General features: G+C 43.3%; 1 protein-coding gene across 4 annotated transcripts in view; it reads right to left on the reverse strand.

Annotated features, from left to right (window-relative positions):
• Positions 1–20,647, reverse strand: part of GRAMD2B (GRAM domain containing 2B) — a 118,412-nt gene that overhangs the window by 21,343 nt on the left and 76,422 nt on the right. For all 4 annotated transcript variants that reach the window (XM_065918194.1, XM_065918193.1, XM_065918196.1 and 1 more), the window contains exons 2-5: positions 8,580–8,699; positions 5,549–5,660; positions 3,190–3,256; positions 2,187–2,290 (exon numbers count right to left, since the gene is read on the reverse strand). In XM_065918194.1, coding sequence (XP_065774266.1) covers positions 2,187–2,290; positions 3,190–3,256; positions 5,549–5,660; positions 8,580–8,699 — 403 coding nt within the window. The remainder of the gene's footprint in view (positions 1–2,186; positions 2,291–3,189; positions 3,257–5,548; positions 5,661–8,579; positions 8,700–20,647) is intronic.

Raw genomic sequence — 20,647 nt, forward strand, 5'->3', positions numbered from 1 at the left:
AGCTATAAATTTGGATTTTTGCAGAATCTGAGGCATGGAACACCCTTAGGATGGAGTTTTCAATCAACTGCTTCATAAGTATAAAATGACAACTAGATAACACTGGAGAAATAAAGCATGAATCATTTCTCTGTTTGAGCTTAGATGGAATGTGATACATGCCTTTAATTTTACTAGCATCTGAAAATACACACAGGCTGAAAACGTCTTGATTAAATTGAGGTTACACTTTATTATTAACATTTCTCCAGGGTAGGGTGCTTAGAAAACTCCCCTTCCTGGTGCAGTTTGTTTGACTCCTTTTAGTTCATGCTAGATCGTGTTGGGCCAAGGTCTGTTGGCAGAGAGCAAATTTTGCCAGAGGACTGAAGCCCAAGTTTCCATGACACCATCCTCAGTGGGGAAGGAATGTGCAAGTCCCTATTGTGGTTCTTATCTTCCCACCCCTCTTAGATTAGATACAGCACAGGCAAAAGCAATCCGGATCCCATGTGTCCTTGTCTTAAAAAAACTAGGTCAATCCTTTTTTTTTGGTCAGTTCTTTCTTAGCTAGAGGAGGGATTTTGAAACCATTACTAGAATAATATTAGCTTGAAACCACTTACTGGTTTTGTGAATTCCTCATCACTTAACAAAGGCTAATTCTTTGTTCTCTAATGTTTTCAATCCCTGCTGCTTTGGTCAGAGGTGTTGGCTTTCGCTATTCCTGAGAATTATCTTCATCCCACAGAACTGGAAATCAGTCCCCTTATCCACTCTATGGACAAGAGTTTATAATCCAGAAATCTAGAAACATGGTATGATATTACTCAATACGGCTTTCCATTATACTGATTCAAATAATACTGTGAATCTAAACTATGTTTATCTCAACACAACTCTATACAATAAAAATTACGTGTTTGATGCTAGTCTGCTGACTCAATACCAATATAAAGTATTTCCACTATATTTGTTAAGTGGCCTTTATAAGACTGCCAGTAGCTTTAGGGAGAGTATTTAAATAAAACATATCTACCAGTCAAAACAAAAGGAGTTTTTACTCAGCTGCTTCATGAATATAAAAGTTGCTTATTCATGATCATGAATCAGAATAATTAAAAACTCACCAAGGCCACGCAAACCCCAGGTATTTCTTTGCCTCCTTGTTCTGGTGGCCTGACTGAACTGTGTGATGTGACGCCATAGCTCAAAGGGAAAGAATGTCAGTGGGAAGTAATGAGCTTTTTCCTCTCTTACGCCAAACTCCCAAGGGCCTTGTTTTAAAAGGCGGTGGTGCCCTGGGAAAACTACCAACTCCTTCAGGCTATTCTCCTTAATGGCTCAGGTATCATGGGACTCTGCTCCCCCAAATCTGTATTTAGTGAGAAGGAAAAGATGTCAGTCAGCGTCTACTGGAGATGGTATGTGACTCCCAGACCAGGACCAAAATGCTCCAAAGCCTGCACATTTTAAATGTACTAGTGACAAAGGGAGCTGTAATAAGTAGCTTATTTATAGACCTGTTTGCCTAGATTTCTCATGGTAACTGTGTGAATATGGTGTACAATTTTTTTTTTTCAAGAATTGTTTTGGGTTTAATGTATGTCTTTGAAACAAATTACAGCACACTCTCCATATGAAGAACTTTGAGTGTGCTGGTGACATCTTGGTAAAAAGGATTTAAGGCAGGATTTTAGGAGGGATATATGTATGTAAGGAAATGAATGAAGAGAGTGCAGTTTAGGGACAAAGAGAAGTTTGTGTCATCCAGAGGCATTTAGGGGGCTTCCCAGGTGGCGCTAGTAGTAAAGAACCCGCCTGCCAATGCAGGAGATGAAAGAGACACGGGTTCTATCCCTGGATTGGGAAGATCTCTTAGAGAAGGGCATGGCAACCTACTCCATTATTCTTGCCTGGAGAATCCCATGGACAGAAGCGCCTGGCAGGCTATAGTCCATAGAATCACAAGGAGTCAGACACAACTGAAGATACTTAGCACTCATGCAGAGGCACTTTTTAAATTTTTTTTTTTTTTTTTTGCAGAGGCATTTAGAACCTGTAGTATTTGGGACTACAGTCAAGGAAACTTGGTATAAAGGTATAATGATGACACAAATATTTATAAACATTGCTACATTTAACAATTAATATTAACAATATGTAAGAAAATGCAGGGTTAGTTTTCTTTTTAAAAAAATACTAACCTTAGTGTCTTTTCCAAAGACCTTGGAATGAAAACAAATCCAGTTTTCCGATACAAAGAGCTTCCCTTGGTATAATATTTCTTTCTGTAGAGCACACGTAAAACCTGGGAAGATACACACAGGTATAACATCATTTAGAATTTCCATTTAAAATGAAAATCGTATCTATCTGTTGATGACTCAGGGATGGGCAGAGATAACACACTCATATGCTCAAAAGATCTCTCCCCTGTTTTTCAGTCATCTTTGGTGGAATAAAGCTATGGAGATGAAAGTTTGTTTTTTAATTCCAAGTCTTACAAACTTCAGTATAAACATCAAAATAGAAAGGCAAGTCTGTCATTGCAGATGAGGGTTCAGAATGAGAAGGTGTATCAGCCTTGTGCTAATGTTGACACTGCTGCCTGCCCCTCCTTCCCTGGGAGGGTCATAATGACTCTTTCGAAATAGATGGTCTCCTTGTGGGAAGAGCACGTGACCCACGCCTTCCTGTGTGGAGAGAATGGCAGGAACCCAGCACGCTGCCTGAGCATTTGTGTACTGAGGGAGGCTGGAAGGGAACCCTGGGTCCCTCTGCTCCCAGGTGGAGCCAAGCAGGTACTGAATGGCGTGCTGGGCCAGGTGTTTAGGTGTGACCGCTGAGCCCTGCACAACGCAGGGGTCGACATGTCTGTCGACCTAGGTCTGTGTTGCCTTCTTCCAGTCTGGTCTTGCTTGGTCTTGTTATCCTAAAACTCAGCACAGACCAATCACCATGCATGTGAGCACAAATATGGAAGGCGAGGACATTCTGGAAACCTCAGGGATAACTCTGTATCACATGGAGGGAGTCATTCTACTCTCTCATCTCTCAAGGTGCTGGGTGAGAGCTGAGTGAGGTCAGCATTACGGTCACATCACGACTTTCAGAAACCTATTCTCCTCAGTGATTCAGTCCCCAGACTCTTTGACCCCCCCCAAAATCAATTAGCATCTTTTCAAAGTCAACCAGGTCAGAACTTACTTTGTCTCAGGGGTTCCTCTGTGGGGACATCTAGAAAGAGTTTGTGGAAATGCATGTTTGCTTTGTCCTACAAGGAAGACAGAAGTCACTGCTATCAGTGTTCTTATCAAACAAACAAACTGTAACTTCAATTGAAATTACATAACAAGCCTCCCCACTCTTAAAAAAAGAATCTTTAGGAATTCCTTCTCCCTGATCTGATAGTCTCCAACACAGTCCTTCAGTGAAAAACAGTGGAGGTCACAAAGGTTTCATTTTCCAACAAGATGAGTGACCTGATGACTGGGCATGTATCTATAATCATGAAGTAGCTGGTGGGCAGCTTTCTGCAGAAGTGGCTGGACAAGGGTATCCCTAATAAGAAATGAGGCAGAACTGTCAGAAATCTCACCAGGTAGTGAATCCCAGGGCACTCAAGATCCCAGTGAGTCCTCTCAGAAGAGGGGAGTGGTTAAAAGCTCTGTATCAGATAACCCTGAGTTTAAGTCTTGGCTGCACCTCTTCTGTGATATGCGATCCTGGCCTAGTAACCTAACCTCTCTGGGCCTCAGTTTTCTTACCTGTGTCAGAAGGATGTCCTAAGGCTTAAATGGGCTGATACATCTCCAGGACCTGCTCCTGGGTTTGCCCCTATCACTATTACTGTGGGGAAGGCATTTCCTTAACCAGTGTTGGGGGAGATGACAAATAGGATTTCTTATGAAAGATTTAGCTCTCCAGGGCAGTGGAAGGCCCAAGAGTCTGAAATGCTACAAATCACTTCATCTTCAAGGCACCTGTTTCCAGTTGTGACAACAATGTACAGACAGCAATTTACAGCCTGTAAAGGGCATTCACAAAACACCACTCCCAGCTCCACAGTCACCTGGGAACCGATGTCCGTACTGCACAGTTCAGGGACCTGTGCTTCAGGGATACTTGGGGACTTAACTGGCTCCACACATCTACTAAGAGGTAGAGCTGGGCCCTCCATCCACAGGACCACTCTTCTTCAAAAGCATCCAGCAGGCAGAATCTTATGAGCAGAAAAGAGATACCACAAATTGGCCCTTGATGATTTTATTATCTAAACTAGAAGTGGTCTCAATGGCATAAGTGGTCCTAGTATTGTCATAAAGGTCATTCATATGACAGACAGTACCCTCAAGACAACTAATTGATAGATGAACACTTCACATAAAGTAGGTTAGCTCATGCTGCTTCTTGGAGTGCATCTTGCATCCAGATAGTTCCCTTTGATTAAAGCTAGATGTTGTTCTAAAACTTACGGTTTACCAGTGGGGAAACTGGGGGGTGGGAGGGAGGCATAAATTGGGAGATTAGGATTTATAATATACACACTATTATAAAGAAACAGATAACTAATAAGAATCTACTGTATAGCATAGGGAACTCCAGTCAATACTCTGTAATGGCCTCTATGGGAATAGCATCTAAAAAAGTGGATATATGTATAACTGATTCACATTGCTGTTCAGCAGAAACTAACACAACACTATAAATCAACTATACTCCAGTAAAAATTTAGAAAGCTAGGTGTTCTATCTATCATTTCTTTTTAATGGCTATAGTGAGTATTGGCTGCATGCCTGATTTAAAAATATCCTGGGCCATGAAATCTTCAAAAATGTGGATAAAAATCAAATTAAAAAAAGGCAGGGACTGATCTAAATTAAACATGACATGACAAACAAATGCAGTGCATGGCTCAACTGGATTCTAGAGAGCAGGGGAAAAAAACCCTCTGTAAAAGACATTGACTACTGGGACAAGTGTGGACATTGAAAATGGATTTTACATTAGTAATATTTTCATAAATTTACTATTTAGTTAAATTTCATGGGTGAGTCAACAGTTTCTTGTTCCAGTTGTTAGGTGACATATATTCAAGTATTTTAGGAGTAAAGTGCCAAAAAACCCCAAACTGTTGACCCCAGTATGTCATACTCTATGACACAGATCTGTCTGGGTATATTTCAGAGCAGATTCTTCTAGAGAAGAATCATAACCCCGTTCCAGGCTTTCCTCCTCTGTGTGCACTTGGGAGGCCTTCTATTCACACAGATGCCTTATCAGACTATAACTGCAGTGCAAGGATGTCATAGTTCTGGTCTTGGCTAATTATTAGACAAGCACATGAATCTGGGTGGCCCCTGCTCTCTGGGCACTTGTCAGAGTTCGGGGCCACGGTGCAGGACTCACTACCATTCAGCATATGCTGCAAGGTCAGCTGTGAAATCCAGCGTTCTCTAAATCTGTACCTGCGTTAGTCCTGGCCCCTGCCTTCCTTCCTCCAGCTGGCTTCAAATCAATGCCCCTTTCACCCTCTGAGACGATATACATCTCATTCCCAAATCACCTGGCTTGAAGATGAGGACTTTTTCCTTTCAATCTTAGAGTCACTCTTGCTTTCCGTTTTACAGTCGCTTTTCTCATTTGCTAAAGGGGCACCATCGAAACTGGATTTTGACCTGAGGAAAGAAAATCCAGGGAGTCTATAAAATGAAATTTTTTATGCTACCCACTAACTTTATTACTACATCTTAATTATCACGCCAGCTCACAACAAAGCTTTTCATTGGCTTTTCTCTTCTAGATATCAGCGATCACTCAGTACTCTAAGGGCAATTACCCAGCATGTGATGTGGGTGACAGGGTGATTTCAGCAGCTGGTCATCCCAAACTGCAGAAATCATACCTTATGGAAGAAAGAAGTATTGGTCGAGCTGTGAAAGTAATTATATCATCTCAAAAGTACTTCAAGCAATATACAGAGTAGTACTGGAGGCCAATAACAGAAGCTGCAGCTATAGTTCAATCCAGGAATATCTGGTTTCAAAATTCTGTCAATACTTCACAAGTGTTAATTAAATGAGGTGCTGCATTAAATGCGTCAGAACAGACAAGACAGTCTTTATCCTTAAGGAGTCTGTGCACACATCAAACATCTCTTTAAAAAGGCAGTATGTGATATAGCATCAAAGCAATACATATCACAGGCGTTAGGAGGAGATACAGAGACAGTAAGTCCAACAGGAGGTAAGAGAAGAGACCAACAGGACAACATGGGTTTAATACACTGGGCCTAACAGGATGAGCAGGAACCAGGTGTGAGGAAAAGAGAGGCAGATCATCAGAGTGGGAATATAGAAGTGAAATCATGATTGAAAAAAAGACCATGTGTGGAAGTCCTTCCTTTGTTCTCATAAAGGCAGAGGTCAGAGCTCCCCGGCTTCTTTCCAAAATGATTCCAGTCCTGCTTCTCCATTTGGGTAGCATTTGCATCTTCAACCATACAGCAAAACACAGCCATTTCAGTGTGGATTGAGTGCATGACTTTCAGAGGTATATGAATGAACAAGGTTCGTGATACAATTATGTAGATTTTTTCTGTTTCTTGGGGGGAACATGGCACATGAAACTCATGATTCCACAACAGGATTCTTTAGATCAAGGTGCAGTTAAAAACAATGTTTGGTTCAAAGTGAATTTAAGAAGACTCTTAAGCAATTGGGGTGGCATATGAGTGTGACATAGAAACAGAAATGAAGTTAGAGAGACTTTAAGCTCTGGTTTTCTCAGCTATGAGGACCATGCAATGTCCCAGGCCTCTGCCAGCCCCAACAGTTTGAGTCCAAGATACCTATCATTCAATTCAAGGCACAGAGATTTGGATTCAACTACTGGCCATTGAACCAATTTATGGGTATAAATATCTTTAGAATTCTAAGAATTATTAAAAAAAAAAAACTGTGAGTAAACATTTGTACTCTACTTGAAAATAAAATTGTTTTTACAAAGGTCAAACTACCTATTATTTATATTAGCCACTAATTTGAATTTATCACCTCTATTGATTCAAATTAATAAATGTTAATGGTATTGTCAAGGCAATGATCAGACCTTTCAAAGAACTACGGGCTGTAAGCAAGCGTGACAGAAGGGCCGCTGTGCCCTTGGTTTCAAGTGGCGCAAGCAGAAGGGTTTGTCTGCACAGCACTGGCCTGAAGTAAGGGTGGGAGGGATGTTCATTTACATACATGATTTCTTTGTGCCTTTTCAACTTCTCACTTCTTACAAAGGACTATGAGCAGGACCTGAAGCCTAGTGCAAAATTTTTATTCAAAAATTCAGAATTTCCAGACAGTGACAGCAGTGCCCTCAACCAAGCGCAGAGCTCTCTGCACTACACAGATCACACGTTGGAGAAGTTTCACAAGCCCTGGTGCCTGGTGTAAGATGATGAGTGTATTAGTCTCATGTGAAGCCTGGGGAAGGTGGAGTTACATGTGTAGTGCATTTCAGAGCACCTGTGGTAGCCAGTCACTGGTGGTGAAAGTCACAAGAAACAACAGGCTTTATGTCTTTGTTGAGTAAGGCGGGATGCTCTGACAGGAAAACAGCTGTACAAAGAATGGTTGAAAGCGAGATGCATCAAAACAGACTTCCAGAAAAGATGGAGAGAGAATTGGGAGTGATAGAAAAGAAAAAGCAGGGGGCAGGGTAAAGACTTATGCTTGGTGCTGAGTGAGGAACAGATTAGCAGAGAAGACATGGGCTGGGGTAGCCAGGAAGGAAGGGAAAAGCAGGAGTTATTGAATCATCCTTTAGCAGAGGCCCAAAGACGTAGAAGGCAGCAGTTCTGACAGTTCTAATAAGGGGAAACGAGCTATCAGTCCAGTCAACGTAGATGAGCGGTCAGAGTTACTTGTGATTGATTGTTGGCTTAACCATTCTCCTTTAAGGGCAGAAAAGCAACTTGAAACTCCTACTTCTTCCTTCCATGTGGAAAAAAGCACATAATTGGTGCCCCTGAGAGTGATGGGGAGCAGAGGTCCAGGTCTCAAACCCCCTCTCTCCTCACAGCCCCATGACCAGACTAGGCCTGGTTTCCATCACTGGCCCCCAGACACAGGCAGTGTCTGTCCAGGGATCCCAGGCAAGGGTTTTTCCCCTCCTCTCTCTTCTGCGGCTGCCAGGAACGTGAGACGGCAGGTGTGCACGCCCATAGGCTGAGCGCACGATCCAGCCGGGCGGCCTCATCAGGGACCCTGCCAGTCTTCCCAGGCGCTCTCTAACTCTGCGCCAGAGAGGGGGCCACCCAGGCTTTATCACGTAGCAAAATCAGTGCTCAAGGAAGGGGCAGAAAGTTTGCAGAAGACTGGGGCGGGAAAGAGAAGAGACCCTGCTAGGAAGAGCTCAGAGAGAAAGCAGGTGCCAGAGCCTGGATGTGAAGGAAAAATACCTCACTTCTTTCTCAGGGGTGTCCCCTGCCTGCAGGAGAGCTTCCGTCTTAGCCACCACCATGAAACTAGAAACACCAGCTCTTTCCAACAACCCCCTCCCCCCGAAAAGCCTAAAAAAAGGGAGGGAGTCATGTGAGGACTCACCGCATGGAAATGGTTCTCTTCTGGTCCTGGGACTCGGCCTCGCTGGACAGAGTGGGAGACAGCGCTGCTGGCGACCTGCATACCTTCTTCTTCTCCTCCACGCCATTCTCAGCCTCTGAGCTGGGGAAGAGAAAACGCTTCACCTTAGACATCCAGGGTGGGGAGGATGGAAAGACGATGACGTGACCTCACTTTTCTGAGAGTGGAATGACCTTCAGTCCTGCGACAGGCTGAAGTCAACAGGGACAGCTGTGCCCTTCCCATCCCTCCATTCTGGCCCCTCCGCCGGTGCCAGAGGAGGAGGAGCTCCGAGTCATGCTGGCTTCAGATACACCTGTAGGTTTATGTGCAGGTAAATGTCTGACTTTGCAGGGACTTGCTGGCTCCCGGGTCTGTGGCCCATGAGCCCTGCACTGCCCGGCTCGGCCCTGCCCAGCACGGAGGTGGCAGATCACCTGGAGGCTGGGAGGGCCTCCAGAGCCTGCTCACGTGTGGCCTCCAGCCAGGTGTGAGCGGTGCCCCGGGGAGCCCCACCCGTTTTGTTTGCACTTAAGTCACTTATCACCTTTTGTTGTAGTCCTATAGGACGTGACTTGGGTAGTTGCTCATTTCACCAACTGCCTCTCTCAGCAATTACAATCTCTAATCGGCACCACCACCTAGGCTAGGTGGGAATTACTACCCCCACTTCACAGGGGAAGAAACTGAGGCTCTTACATGGTGAATTACTCGCCCCAGTTCATAGAACTGGCACCTGTCTGAGTTGGGATTCAAACTCAGGTCTGTCCATCTGAGAGGCCTTTGTATAGAAGGCCATTCTCAAATTTTCTCTCTTCGCATTTGTCCATCCCCTCAACCACCTATCTATCCTCTGAGCCCTCTTACTAGTTCTGTGATGTGGGACCCCCAGGCTAGGGGGAAAAATCTCATTGATCTTTATACTGACCTCAGGGTCTAGGACAATGCTGGTATGTAATCGTGCTTAATGGGCTTTTGGAAAACTAGATCTGACCTCGGAGAAAGAGCAAGAAGAGGGGAGAGTAAGTCAGAGGGCTGCATGCTGAACCATTAATGGATGCAGGAGGGCCAGTGCGGTAGACACAGGAAAAAAGTTCCCACAACCTAGTGAAGTAAGTTGAATAAACCAAAAAAAGAAAAAGAAATCCAGTCGAGAGTCCCTCTTTAAGTAGGGAGACAAAGTGTGTGTGGAACTTCAATAATCCACTCCAGCATTCCTTCAAATATTTACCAAGTTCTCTGAAGGGTCAGATTGAGGCCCATCCTGCATAGCACCTTTGAGGACTCAGAAAGAGCCATGCCCAGTCAAAGGCACCCAGGAAAAGGTGCTGTCTGTCTGACTGTAGCCCTGTGGACACATGGCCAGCCAGAGAAACGGTGCCCCTTGCTCTGGGCAGAAAGAGCCCAGGGCCAAGATGTGGAGGAAGCAAAGTGGCCGGAGGTCAGCCCCTCCTGGCGTCACCTGTCCTGAGCAGGCACTTGAGTGCAGTGCGGGGCCCTCAGCTTTCACCAAGTGGGTGCCTCTGATGCAGGGCCCCCAGCTTGGCCCTGACAGAGTTAGAGACCTGCCTCCAGGCCAGCCCACTCAAGCCTCGCCTGTCAATGATAGAACGTCCAGGTATGCACAGGTTAAAACGGCTTCTAGATAGAGAGTCTCCACCCTTCTCGTCCCTAACCTGCCGCCTGCTCTCCAGCACTGGTCCTCCCAGGAAGGCCCTCCTCAGCCACACAAACTCCCCCGAACCTCCCAGCCCAGGCGCCCCAGCTTTGCCGTTGCTGTCTCTATAACTCGCCGGACCCCTCCTGATTCACGCCGGGGACTGTTAACTTTTTGCTCCCAACTGGCTTATCAATCCAACTATGAGACGGAGTTCCTTAAAAGCAGGGAACTTCTGTTTTTTTCCCACTACACTCAATCCAGCACTTTGCTTACTGCGGTCACTTGCCGGTGTTGATCGATATGGGATTGACAATGATTGATTCTGTGATGGCTAAAGCGGAAGTGCAATTCATCTACAGGCCAATTCAATTTGGGGTTTTTGTTTACTCAAAGACGCTCAGGAAACTCAAGCAAGCTAATTCCTAACACTGGTGAGATGATTCTTGGAGGCACCCCTTATCCCAGAGGTCGTCTTGTCAGCAGCAGACTCTAACTGCTAAAATCCGAAAAGCAGAGACTTGCCTGTGCTTGAGTGAGGAGGGTGCAGGGAAAGAAAGAAACCACTTCCTCGGGGCCTCTCGGTCACTGTAAACTTAGTCAGTGAAGCTGAACTCTCACTGACAAGGGAGATGAAATAACAGGTCTCACTGAAGTCATGAAAACAAGGAAATCAGTTTAAAAAACAAAACAAAACAAACAAACCAGAAACAAGAAGATAAGTTTCTTTCAAGGACACTGACTATAAGAATTAACTAAAAAAAAAAGTCAACGATCCTTTTCTCTCAACAAAAGCTTGTTTATGGGTCCCTGCTGGCCCAGCAGGATATTCAGAGCTGAGTGGATAAAATGAGTTTCAGTTTTAAGGAAGCACAGAAGCAGGAGAAAATGCTGGGAACAGGGGATCCCATCTTCACCTGGTATTAGCAGGTTATTTCTTCTCCAATCTCGAACCCAATTTAAGCATCAGTTATGGGCCCTGAAAGCTTCTCAGGAGGGAGTTTCTGAGCAATTGCCATCAATAGACAAGGGTGACAATGCTTGGGAGAAAAGGCAGACACACTCATACTAACCAAGCTTGACTTTACCTGCTAGGCAGCAGCATATGTATTACCAGCTAGGAAGTGATGGTTTCAATAAGACACTGCCACACACCGTTACACAATCTATAAATTAAAAAAACAGGCTGACAATACCTATCAGCAGTCTGATATTCCTTACTTCCTAGACCTCATTAGTTTGGTGATGAGTTGATTCAGACTTCACAATGTTTCAGAATTAGATTTTTTTTTTTCATTTATTTTTATTAGTTGGAGGCTAGTTACTTTACAATATTGTAGTGGTTTTTGCCATACATTGACATGAATCAGCCATGGATTCACATGTGTTCCCCATCCTGATCCCCCCTCCCACCTGTTTCAGAATTAGAATTTTTATGTGGAGTCCACTATTATTCCTCCTGGAAAGTCTCTCTCTTCGTTTAGAGTAAACTCAACACCTCTCTCCTGTCGTGTCTGTCTCCCAGGCCCTTTGCCTCTCCTGCTGAGCCTGTACTCAGGCACCATCACATCTCACTGATGATTAGGTTCTGTCTCAGGTGAAGGATTATGCTGTTATCTCAGATAAATGCAAACAAGTGCCTCACTCTGGTTCAGTCCAGGAAGCTGTGTTCCTTCCTAATTACAGTGATAAACCCGTGTTTGTCTCCCTTCAAGTTAAATTAGTCTAAGCTTGGGCATCAAAAAGGTCACTACATTCCTTTATGGTAGTACCAGTGAGATAGTTTTATATCCACTATCATTTAAAAAACTCTCTGATTATCATTTCTGGAAACCACAGTCTTGCCCAACAAAGGTGAAGAAGTGACTTGAAGATAGCATATGTTTCACCAGAAAATAAAATCCTGGAAATCGGATGGTCATGATTAAGCTCAGGTCTGTGAAAGGAGAGTGACACCGAAACCCTATGCTGAAAACTAGGCTGCCCCGGACTTGCCAAGATCTGTAGCCTCAGACTTGTTTTTAGCATGCTGCCTGCTTGGTGACCCTGTGGCCGGTGGGCAAGAGCGGCCGTACTTGGAAAGCAGAGGGATGGCTGTAGCGGCAGAGGACGACTCTGGGGACCACTGGGCAGCAGCCACGCAGCAACCAGAGATGATCAGAGTAGCCGAAAGCAGGAAGCAGCATGGGGTGCACCCAGGAGCTGGTGATGGAAGTCAGGACCTCTCCAAGACCTCTCAGCCTCTCCCAAGTGCAAAGTAAGCTCAATCTAGTTTGGGAGCAAACTAGATTTTTGTAAGTCAGGAAGAATGGTCTTTCATTTACAATTCGGATGGAAGTATATCTTTATCTGGAAACTTTACATTGCGTTTATCTATTGACGTATTTACTCCTGAATAGGTACGAGAAGCACAACAAGACAAATGGAAAAACAAATCTCCCCGTGCCCACCCCTGCTTCACGGTCGCCCTGTCTCTCCCAGAGGCACCTACTGTTCCCAGCGCCTGTGCATCCTTCCAGGGAACCTGAGTGCTTACAGGTGTCGGTGTGTTTTAAGCACAACTGATAGCATGCTATTCTATGCCCCTGACCCCCTTTTGTTTTTCAACTTATGGCATCTTGGTCCTCTTTTCCTATTAGTACCCATAGAGCTTCCTCATTCTTTTTAATGACAGCACAGAGTTCCACTGTAATGGCTGACTTATAATTTAACCAGTTCCTTATTTATGGGCATCTAGGTGATTTCAGTCTTATCATAAATACAGACAACATTACTAAGAACGTCCTCATATGTTATTATGTGTGAATATATCCATAGGATAATTTCCTGGAAATGAAACTGCTGTGTGAAAATGTACACAAATAAAAGAAATTTTATAGTTATTGCCAAATTGCCTTTAGTAAAGGCTTTGTGACTCACACCCACAATATGTATCAGAGTTTACACATTTCTACCAAAGTGTTAAACTTAAAAAATAATTCAGAGTGCCTAGCACAGAGAATAACAATTTTACCAATGACTAGTGTTACCAATGACTAGTTTTTTTGTAATGTTAAAATTTTTGATCTCTACAAATGTGAGAGGTAAAAAAAAAAACAAAAAAAAAACCCATTATAGTTTTGATTTGATTTACATTTCTCTTCTGATCAGTAAGGTTAAGAATATTTTCATATATGTGTTCTTTATTTCCTGTTTTGCAAATTAGCGGTTTGTATGTACATTTTGCCAATTTTTCTAACGGGCTGCTGATAGAAACATTTAGGGAAAACAATTCTGATCATAACTGCATCACCAAATTCTTGGCAATATCCTAGAATTGACTTTTTAAATAAACAAACATTTAGAAAAGTTAAGTGGATATTAGAGGTCAGCATAATGTTAAAATAAAACATTAATGACACATTAACTTTTCCTTTTTTCTTGATAAGCTTACTGGCAGATTTTAAAAAGGAAAGCCAGAAACATATGGTTTTGGCAAAACCTGTGATGAAACCTGACAGGCTTCCAGTTCAGGATGGTGAACAGGAGCACAGATGTTTGCCTCTTCTTTCTGAGGCCTGTTAAAACGAGAAATAATAATCCTGCTTACAATAATGGTGGGAAACCATCCACAGAAGAGTGATTTCTCCACATTCTGGAAAATGAAAGCAAAGTACAACATGAACTCATGCGGCAAAGCAGAGGAAGTTGTATTTTAAAATTTGGGCATCAATGGAAGATAAGAGAATAATAACATATTTCTCAGAATCCAATAAGGTGCTATAACAGGAGGATGTAAGAAGTGTGGAAAACATTAAACAAAATTAAAGGTGTGTGTGTGGGTGCTCAAAAGCTCTGCCCATCCTCCACCTCGCGCCTCCCCCCGATCACCCCGCAACACCGAAATGTCAGATAGTCAGCTACTTAGCCTGTGAGAGAAAAAAAATATTAGAAGAGTTGTCAATTTAAAAAAATGAATAACTTAGCAGCAGAAAATCAGGGTACCTAGTATGGAGGCTGAAACCCCAGAATAAATCCCATCTCTTCTTTCCATTTTGAACAAAGTGGTCCTAAGCTAAGTACCAACTCCCTATCCATGTTCTATTGAACTACTCTAATTCCTCATCTGAACCCTCACTGCCCACCAGTCCCTCATTCTTATATATGAAATGACAGCAAAGGATTGCCAGATACTTGAAGAAAATCTGAAGTCTTAAAGAAAAGACCAGGATAAACCAACAAGAAGGTAAAAACCCTAGAAAATTGACTTCAGAGAACAGAAGAAAATAAACAACCAAACAAGAAAAACATAAACCCAAAACCCTCTAATAAATATCTTCAGAGAGAAGACAGAACTCATAAAACAGACCAGAATATTATGCAAGAGGATAGAGTTTAAATCCTTACTAGCCTACAAAGCACTTCCAGATCTGCCCTTGTTGCCCCTCCGGATCCCCCTAACACACTTTTCTCAGTTCATGCTCCCACAAGAAAATCTGTGCCCTGGCTGTTCCCTCTGCCTGGAATGCTGTTGTCCCCATAAAGGGCAACACATGATTTTCTCTCTCCTTTCCTTCAAGTCATTACTCAAATATTATGTCCTCAAGAAAACCTGGAGTAACAGGCAAATTTGGCCTTGGAGTACAGAATGAAGCAGGGCAAAGGCTAACAGAGTTTTGCCAAGAGAACGCACTGGTCATAGCAAACACCCTCTTCCAACAACACAAAAGACTCTACACATGGACATCACCAGATGATCAACACTGAAGTCAGATTGATTATATTCTTTCCAGCCAAAGATGGAGAAGCTCTATACAGTCAGCAAAAACAAGACCAGGAACTGACTGTGGCTCAGATCATAAACTCCTTATTGCCAAATTCAGACTTACATTGAAGAAAGTAGGGAAAACCACTAGACCATTCATGTATGACCTAAATCAAATCCCTTATGATTATACAGCGGAAGTGAGGAATAGATTTAAGGGACTAGATCTGATAGACAGAGTGCCTGATGAACTATGGACGGAAGGTTCGTGACATTGTACAGGAGACAGGGATCAAGACCATCCCCAAGAAAAAGAAGTGCAAAAAAGCAAAATGGCTGTCTGAGGAGGCCTTACAAATAGCTGTGAAAAGAAGAGAAGCAAAAAGCAAAGGAGAAAAGGAAAGATATATCCATTTGAATGCAGAGTTCCAAAGAATAGCCAGGAGAGATAAGAAAGCCTTCCTCAGTGATCAAAGCAAAGAAATAGAGGAAAACAACAGAATGGGAAAGACTAGAGATCTCTTCAAGAAAATTAGAGATACCAAGGGAACATTTCATGAAAAGATGGGCACAATAAAGGACAGAAATGGTTTGAACCTAACAGAAGCAGAAGATATTAAGAAGAGGTGGTGACAATACACAGAAGAACTGTACAAAAAAGATCTTCATAACCCAGATAATCACGACTGTGTGATCACTCACCTAGAGCCAGACAGCCCAGAATGTGAAGTCAAGTGGGCCTTGGGAAGCATCACTATGAACAAAGCTAGTGAAGGTGATAGAATTCCAGTGGAGCTCTTTCAAATCCTAAAAGATGATGCTGTGAAAGTGCTGCACTCGATATGTCAGAAAATTTGGAAAACTCAGCAGTGCCCACAGGACTGGAAAAGCTCAGTTTTCATTCCAATCCCAAAGAAAGGCAATGCCAAAGAATGCTCAAACTACAGCACAATTGCACTCATCTCACACGCTGGTAAAGTAATGCTCAAAATTCTCCAAGCCAGGTTTCAACAGTACGTGAACCGTGAAATTCTTGATGTTCAAGCTGGTTTTAGAAAAGGCAGAGGAACCAGAGATCAAATTGCCAACATCTGTTGTATCATCGAAAAAGCATCAGAGTTCCAGAAAAACATCTACTTCTGCTTTATTGACTATGCCAAAGCCTTTGACTGTGTGGATCATAATAAACTGTGGAAAATTCTTAAAGAGATGGGAATACCAGACCACCTGACCTGCCTCTTGAGAAATCTGTATGCAGGTCAGGAAGCAACAGTTAGAACTGGACATGGAGCAACAGACTGGTTCCAAATAGGAAAAGGAGTACTTCAAGGCTGTATATTGTCACCCTGCTTATTTAACTTATATGCAGAGTACATTATGAGAAATGCTGGGCTGGATGAAGTATAAGTTGGAATCAAGATTGCTGGGAGAAATCTCAATAACCTTAGATATGCAGATGACACCAGCCTTCTGGCAGAAAGTGAAGAAAAACTAAAGAGCCTCTTGATGAAAGTGAAAGAGGACAGTGAAAAAGTTGGCCTAAAGCTCAATATTCAGAAAACAAAGAACATGGCATCCGGTCCCATCACTTCATGGCAAATAAAAGGAGAAACAGTGGAAACAGTGGCAAACTTCACTTTTTTTTTTTTTTTTTAAATATTTTCATTTATTTATTTATTTGGCCGGGCTGGGTCTTAGTTGCCGCACGCAGGATCTTTAGTTGTGGCATGTGGGATCTAGTTCCCTAACCAGGAATGGAACCAGGGGCTCCCCGCATTGGAAGCTTGGAGTCTTAGCCACTGGACCATCAGGGAAGTCCCCAAACTTCATTTTTTTTGGGCTCCAAAATCACTGCAGATGGTGACTTCAGCTATGAAATTAAAAGATACTTACTGGAAGGAAAGTTATGACCAATCTAGATAGCTTATTAAAAAACAGAGACATTACTTTGCCAACAAAGGTCCGTCCAGTCAAGGCTATGGTTTTTCCAGTAGTCATGTATAGATGTGAGAGTTGGACTATAAAGAAAGCTGAGCACCAAAGAATAGATGCTTTTGAACTGTGGTGTTGGAGAAGACTCTTGAGAGTCCCTTGGACTGCAAGGAGATCCAACCAGTCCATCCTAAAGGAAATCAGTTCTGAATATTCATTGGAAGGACTGATGTTGAAGCTGAAACTCCAATACTTTGTCCACCGGATGTGAAGAGCTGACTCCCTGGAAAAGACCCTGATGCTGGGAAGGATTGAGGGTGAGAGGAGAAGGGGACGAAAGAGGATGAGATGGTTGGGTGGCATCACTGATTGAATGGGCATGAGTTTGAGTAAACTCCGGGAACTGGTGATGGACAGGGAGGCCTGGCGTGCTGCAGTCACAAAGAGTTGGACACAACTGAACGACTGAACTGAACTGAACTGAATGAGACCTATTTATGTAATCAAAGGGTTGGAAAATAGCAACAAGATACAGAAATTTGAAAAAAGAAAAATTAAGAGGGAAAAACAAGACATGTTTAAGCCAGGTACTTCTATATCAAATGAACAGGAATTCTAGTCAAAAAAAAAAAAGGAGAAAATATTATTAAACAAAAAATATGAGTGGTAAAGAGGTCAAAGATGGGCAGAGGTTCCTAACTTCTTATTCTAAAAAGTTGGAAGTCAAATTAATTTCACAAGATATTTTGGTCAAGGTGTTTTTTTAAGAGGCAAATGAATGAAAATAGGAAGGAGAAAGTGATATGCAGGAAGAGAGGCAAGCAAGGAAGTTAGTATAAATGAGTTGATACTTTTGTTCCATCAAAACAGGAAGCTGATAGAGAAAGTAGAGAATTAGAACAGGATGCATATATTTTTATAGATAATGAAGTAACACTACCACTAAAATCAAGCACAGTTAAAAGTTATTGGGGAGGCAGATGAAAAACTTAGCAGTTTTTTTCTTTTTTTTCTGGAGTAAGGCAGCAGAAAGAAGCAAATTAAATTGTTGTAAAGTTTGGTTCTTAATGAGAGAGGGCTGTGTTTAGACTTTATTTGGTTGGCAGTGGGGATTAATAGAAGATTTTTAGACAGAAGTAATGAAACGATGAAGATGAGATATTACTCAGTGTTTACCTCTCTGGCACACACATCACAAGCGGCCTGATGATATATGTGCTCATGGAGGGCTGCACTCGCATCAATGTGTAAGAACGGGGAAGGGGCGCAGGTGCGGGCTGGAGACAGTCAGAAAACAGAAAGGCAGCTGGGGGAGGAGTTTGACCTCGAGAGGGGCAGACTGGAGAGATAATCAAGAGAGAACACCAGATCAAGTGGGAGAACAGGCAATGGAGAGGAACATCCAAGATAACCCAAAGGTTATCTGGGGAGTGGAGAAGATCAGTACCACCAGGGATAGTTACAGGGAACACAAGAAGAACTGTAGTTTTGAGGGAGTGATTTTGCAAATCTAGTTTGCCATATAATAGACATATATTGGTAGCAGGTAAAAAACTATATATGAAAACCAGCAGAGCCCAGAGAACAACAACAAAAAGATACTGTCTTCGCAGAGGAAGGTTTGTCAGTTGGAAACGATTTCTGTTGAGTCCCAAGCACACTGTCATAGGGAGTGAACGTGAAAGATGCTCAGTCGTGTCTGACTCTTTGCGACCCCATGGACTATACAGTTCATGGAATTCTCCAGGCAAGAATACTGGAGTGGGTAGCCTATCCCTTCTCCAGGGGATCTTCCCAACCCAGGGATCAAACGTAGGTCTCCTGCATTGCAGGCGGATTCTTTACCAACTCAGCTATCAGGGAAGCTCTAAATCTTAACTGCAATATCAGGGCTGGAGGAATGGCTGAGCACAGACCACCAACTGAACCCAACACGGCCCTTGAACCTGGTTCCATGAACAACCACGTGATTCATTCCTACCTTTATATCTACTCCCAATTCTATTTTCAGCATTACTGGTTGGGGCACAGACTTGGATTACTGTGCTACTGAATGGTTTGCCATGGAAACGAACAGAGATCATTCTGTCGTTTTTGAGATTGCATCCAAGTACTGCATTTCGGACTCTTTTGTTGACTTATGATGGCTACTCCATTTCTTCTAAGGGATTCCTGCCCACAGTAGTAGATATAATGGTCATCTGAGTTAAATTCACCCATTCCAGTCCATTTTAGTTCGCTGATTTCTAAAATGCCAATGTTCACTCTTGTCATCTCCTGTTTCACCACTCCGAATTTGCCTTGATTCATGGACCTAACACTTCAGGTTCCTATGCAACACTGTTCTTTACAGCATCAGACTTTATTTCTATCACCAGTCACATCCACAACTGGGTGTTGTTTTTGCTTTGGCTCCATCTCTTCATTCTTTCTGGAGTTATTTCCCCACTGTTCTCTAGTAGCATATTGGGCACCTACTGACCTGTGGAGTTCCTCTTTCAGTTTCCTATCTTTTTTCCTTTTCATACTGTTCATGGGGTTCTCAACACAAGAATACTGAAGCGGTTTGCCATTCCCCTTTCCAGTGGACCACGTTGACAGAACTCTCCACCATGACCCATCTGTCTTGGGTGGCATGTAACATGGCATGGCTCATAGTTACACCAAGTTAGACAAGGCTGTGGTCCATGTGATCAGTTTGATTAGTTTTCTGTGATTGTGGCTTCCCATGTGACTCAGGCGGTCTGCCAGCAATGCGGGAGACCCAGGTTTGATCCCTGGTTTGGGAAGATCTCCTGGAAAAGGAAATGGCAACCCACTCCAGTACTCTTGCCTGGAAAATTCCACGGATGGAGGAGCCTGGTAGGCTACAGTCCATGGAGTTGGACTGAGAAACTTCACTTTCACTTTCTCTCTTTTCTGTGATTGTGGTTTTCATTCTGCCTGCCCTCTGATAGGTAAGGATAAGAGGCTTATGGAAGCTTCCTGATGGGAGAGACTGACTGAGGGGGAAACTGGGTCTTGTGCTGATGGGCGGGCCGTGCTCAGTAAATCTAATCCAGTCTTCTGTTGACGGGCGGGGCTGGGTTCCCTCCCTGTTGTTTGACCTGAGGCTACACTATGCTGGAGGTGATGAAGATGATGGAATGCTCGCACTGCTGCACTCAGTGCCCCCATCCTGCTCAGGGGGCCACCGCTGACCCACGCCTCCACTGGAGACTCTTAGACACTCATGGGCAAGTCTGGGTCAGCCTCTTGTGGGGTCTCAGCTCCTTTCTCCTGGGTCCTGGTGTGCACAAGGTTTTGTCTGCGCTGTTCAAGAGGCACAAGATTTAGAAAAGAGAGAGGAACCAGAGATCAAATTGTCAGCATCCTTTGGATCCTCGAAAAAGCAAGAGAGTTCCAGAAAAACATCTACTTCTGCTTTATCGACTATGCCAAAGCCTTTGACTGTGTGGATCACAACAAACTGTGGAAAATTCTTAAAGAGGTGGGAATACCAGACCACCTTACCTGCCTCCTAAGAAATCTGTATGCAGGTCAAGTAGCAACAGTTAGAACTGGATATGGAACAACAGACTGGTTCCAAAAAGGAAAAGGAGTACGTCAAGGCTGTATATTGTCACCCTGCTTGTTTAACTTATATGTAGAGTGAAGTGAAGTTGCTCAGTTGTGTCTGACTCTTTGTGACCCCGTGGACTGTAGCCCACCAGGCTC

Source organism: Muntiacus reevesi, chromosome 1 (assembly GCF_963930625.1).
Source record: "Muntiacus reevesi chromosome 1, mMunRee1.1, whole genome shotgun sequence".
Taxonomy (NCBI): domain Eukaryota; kingdom Metazoa; phylum Chordata; class Mammalia; order Artiodactyla; family Cervidae; genus Muntiacus; species Muntiacus reevesi.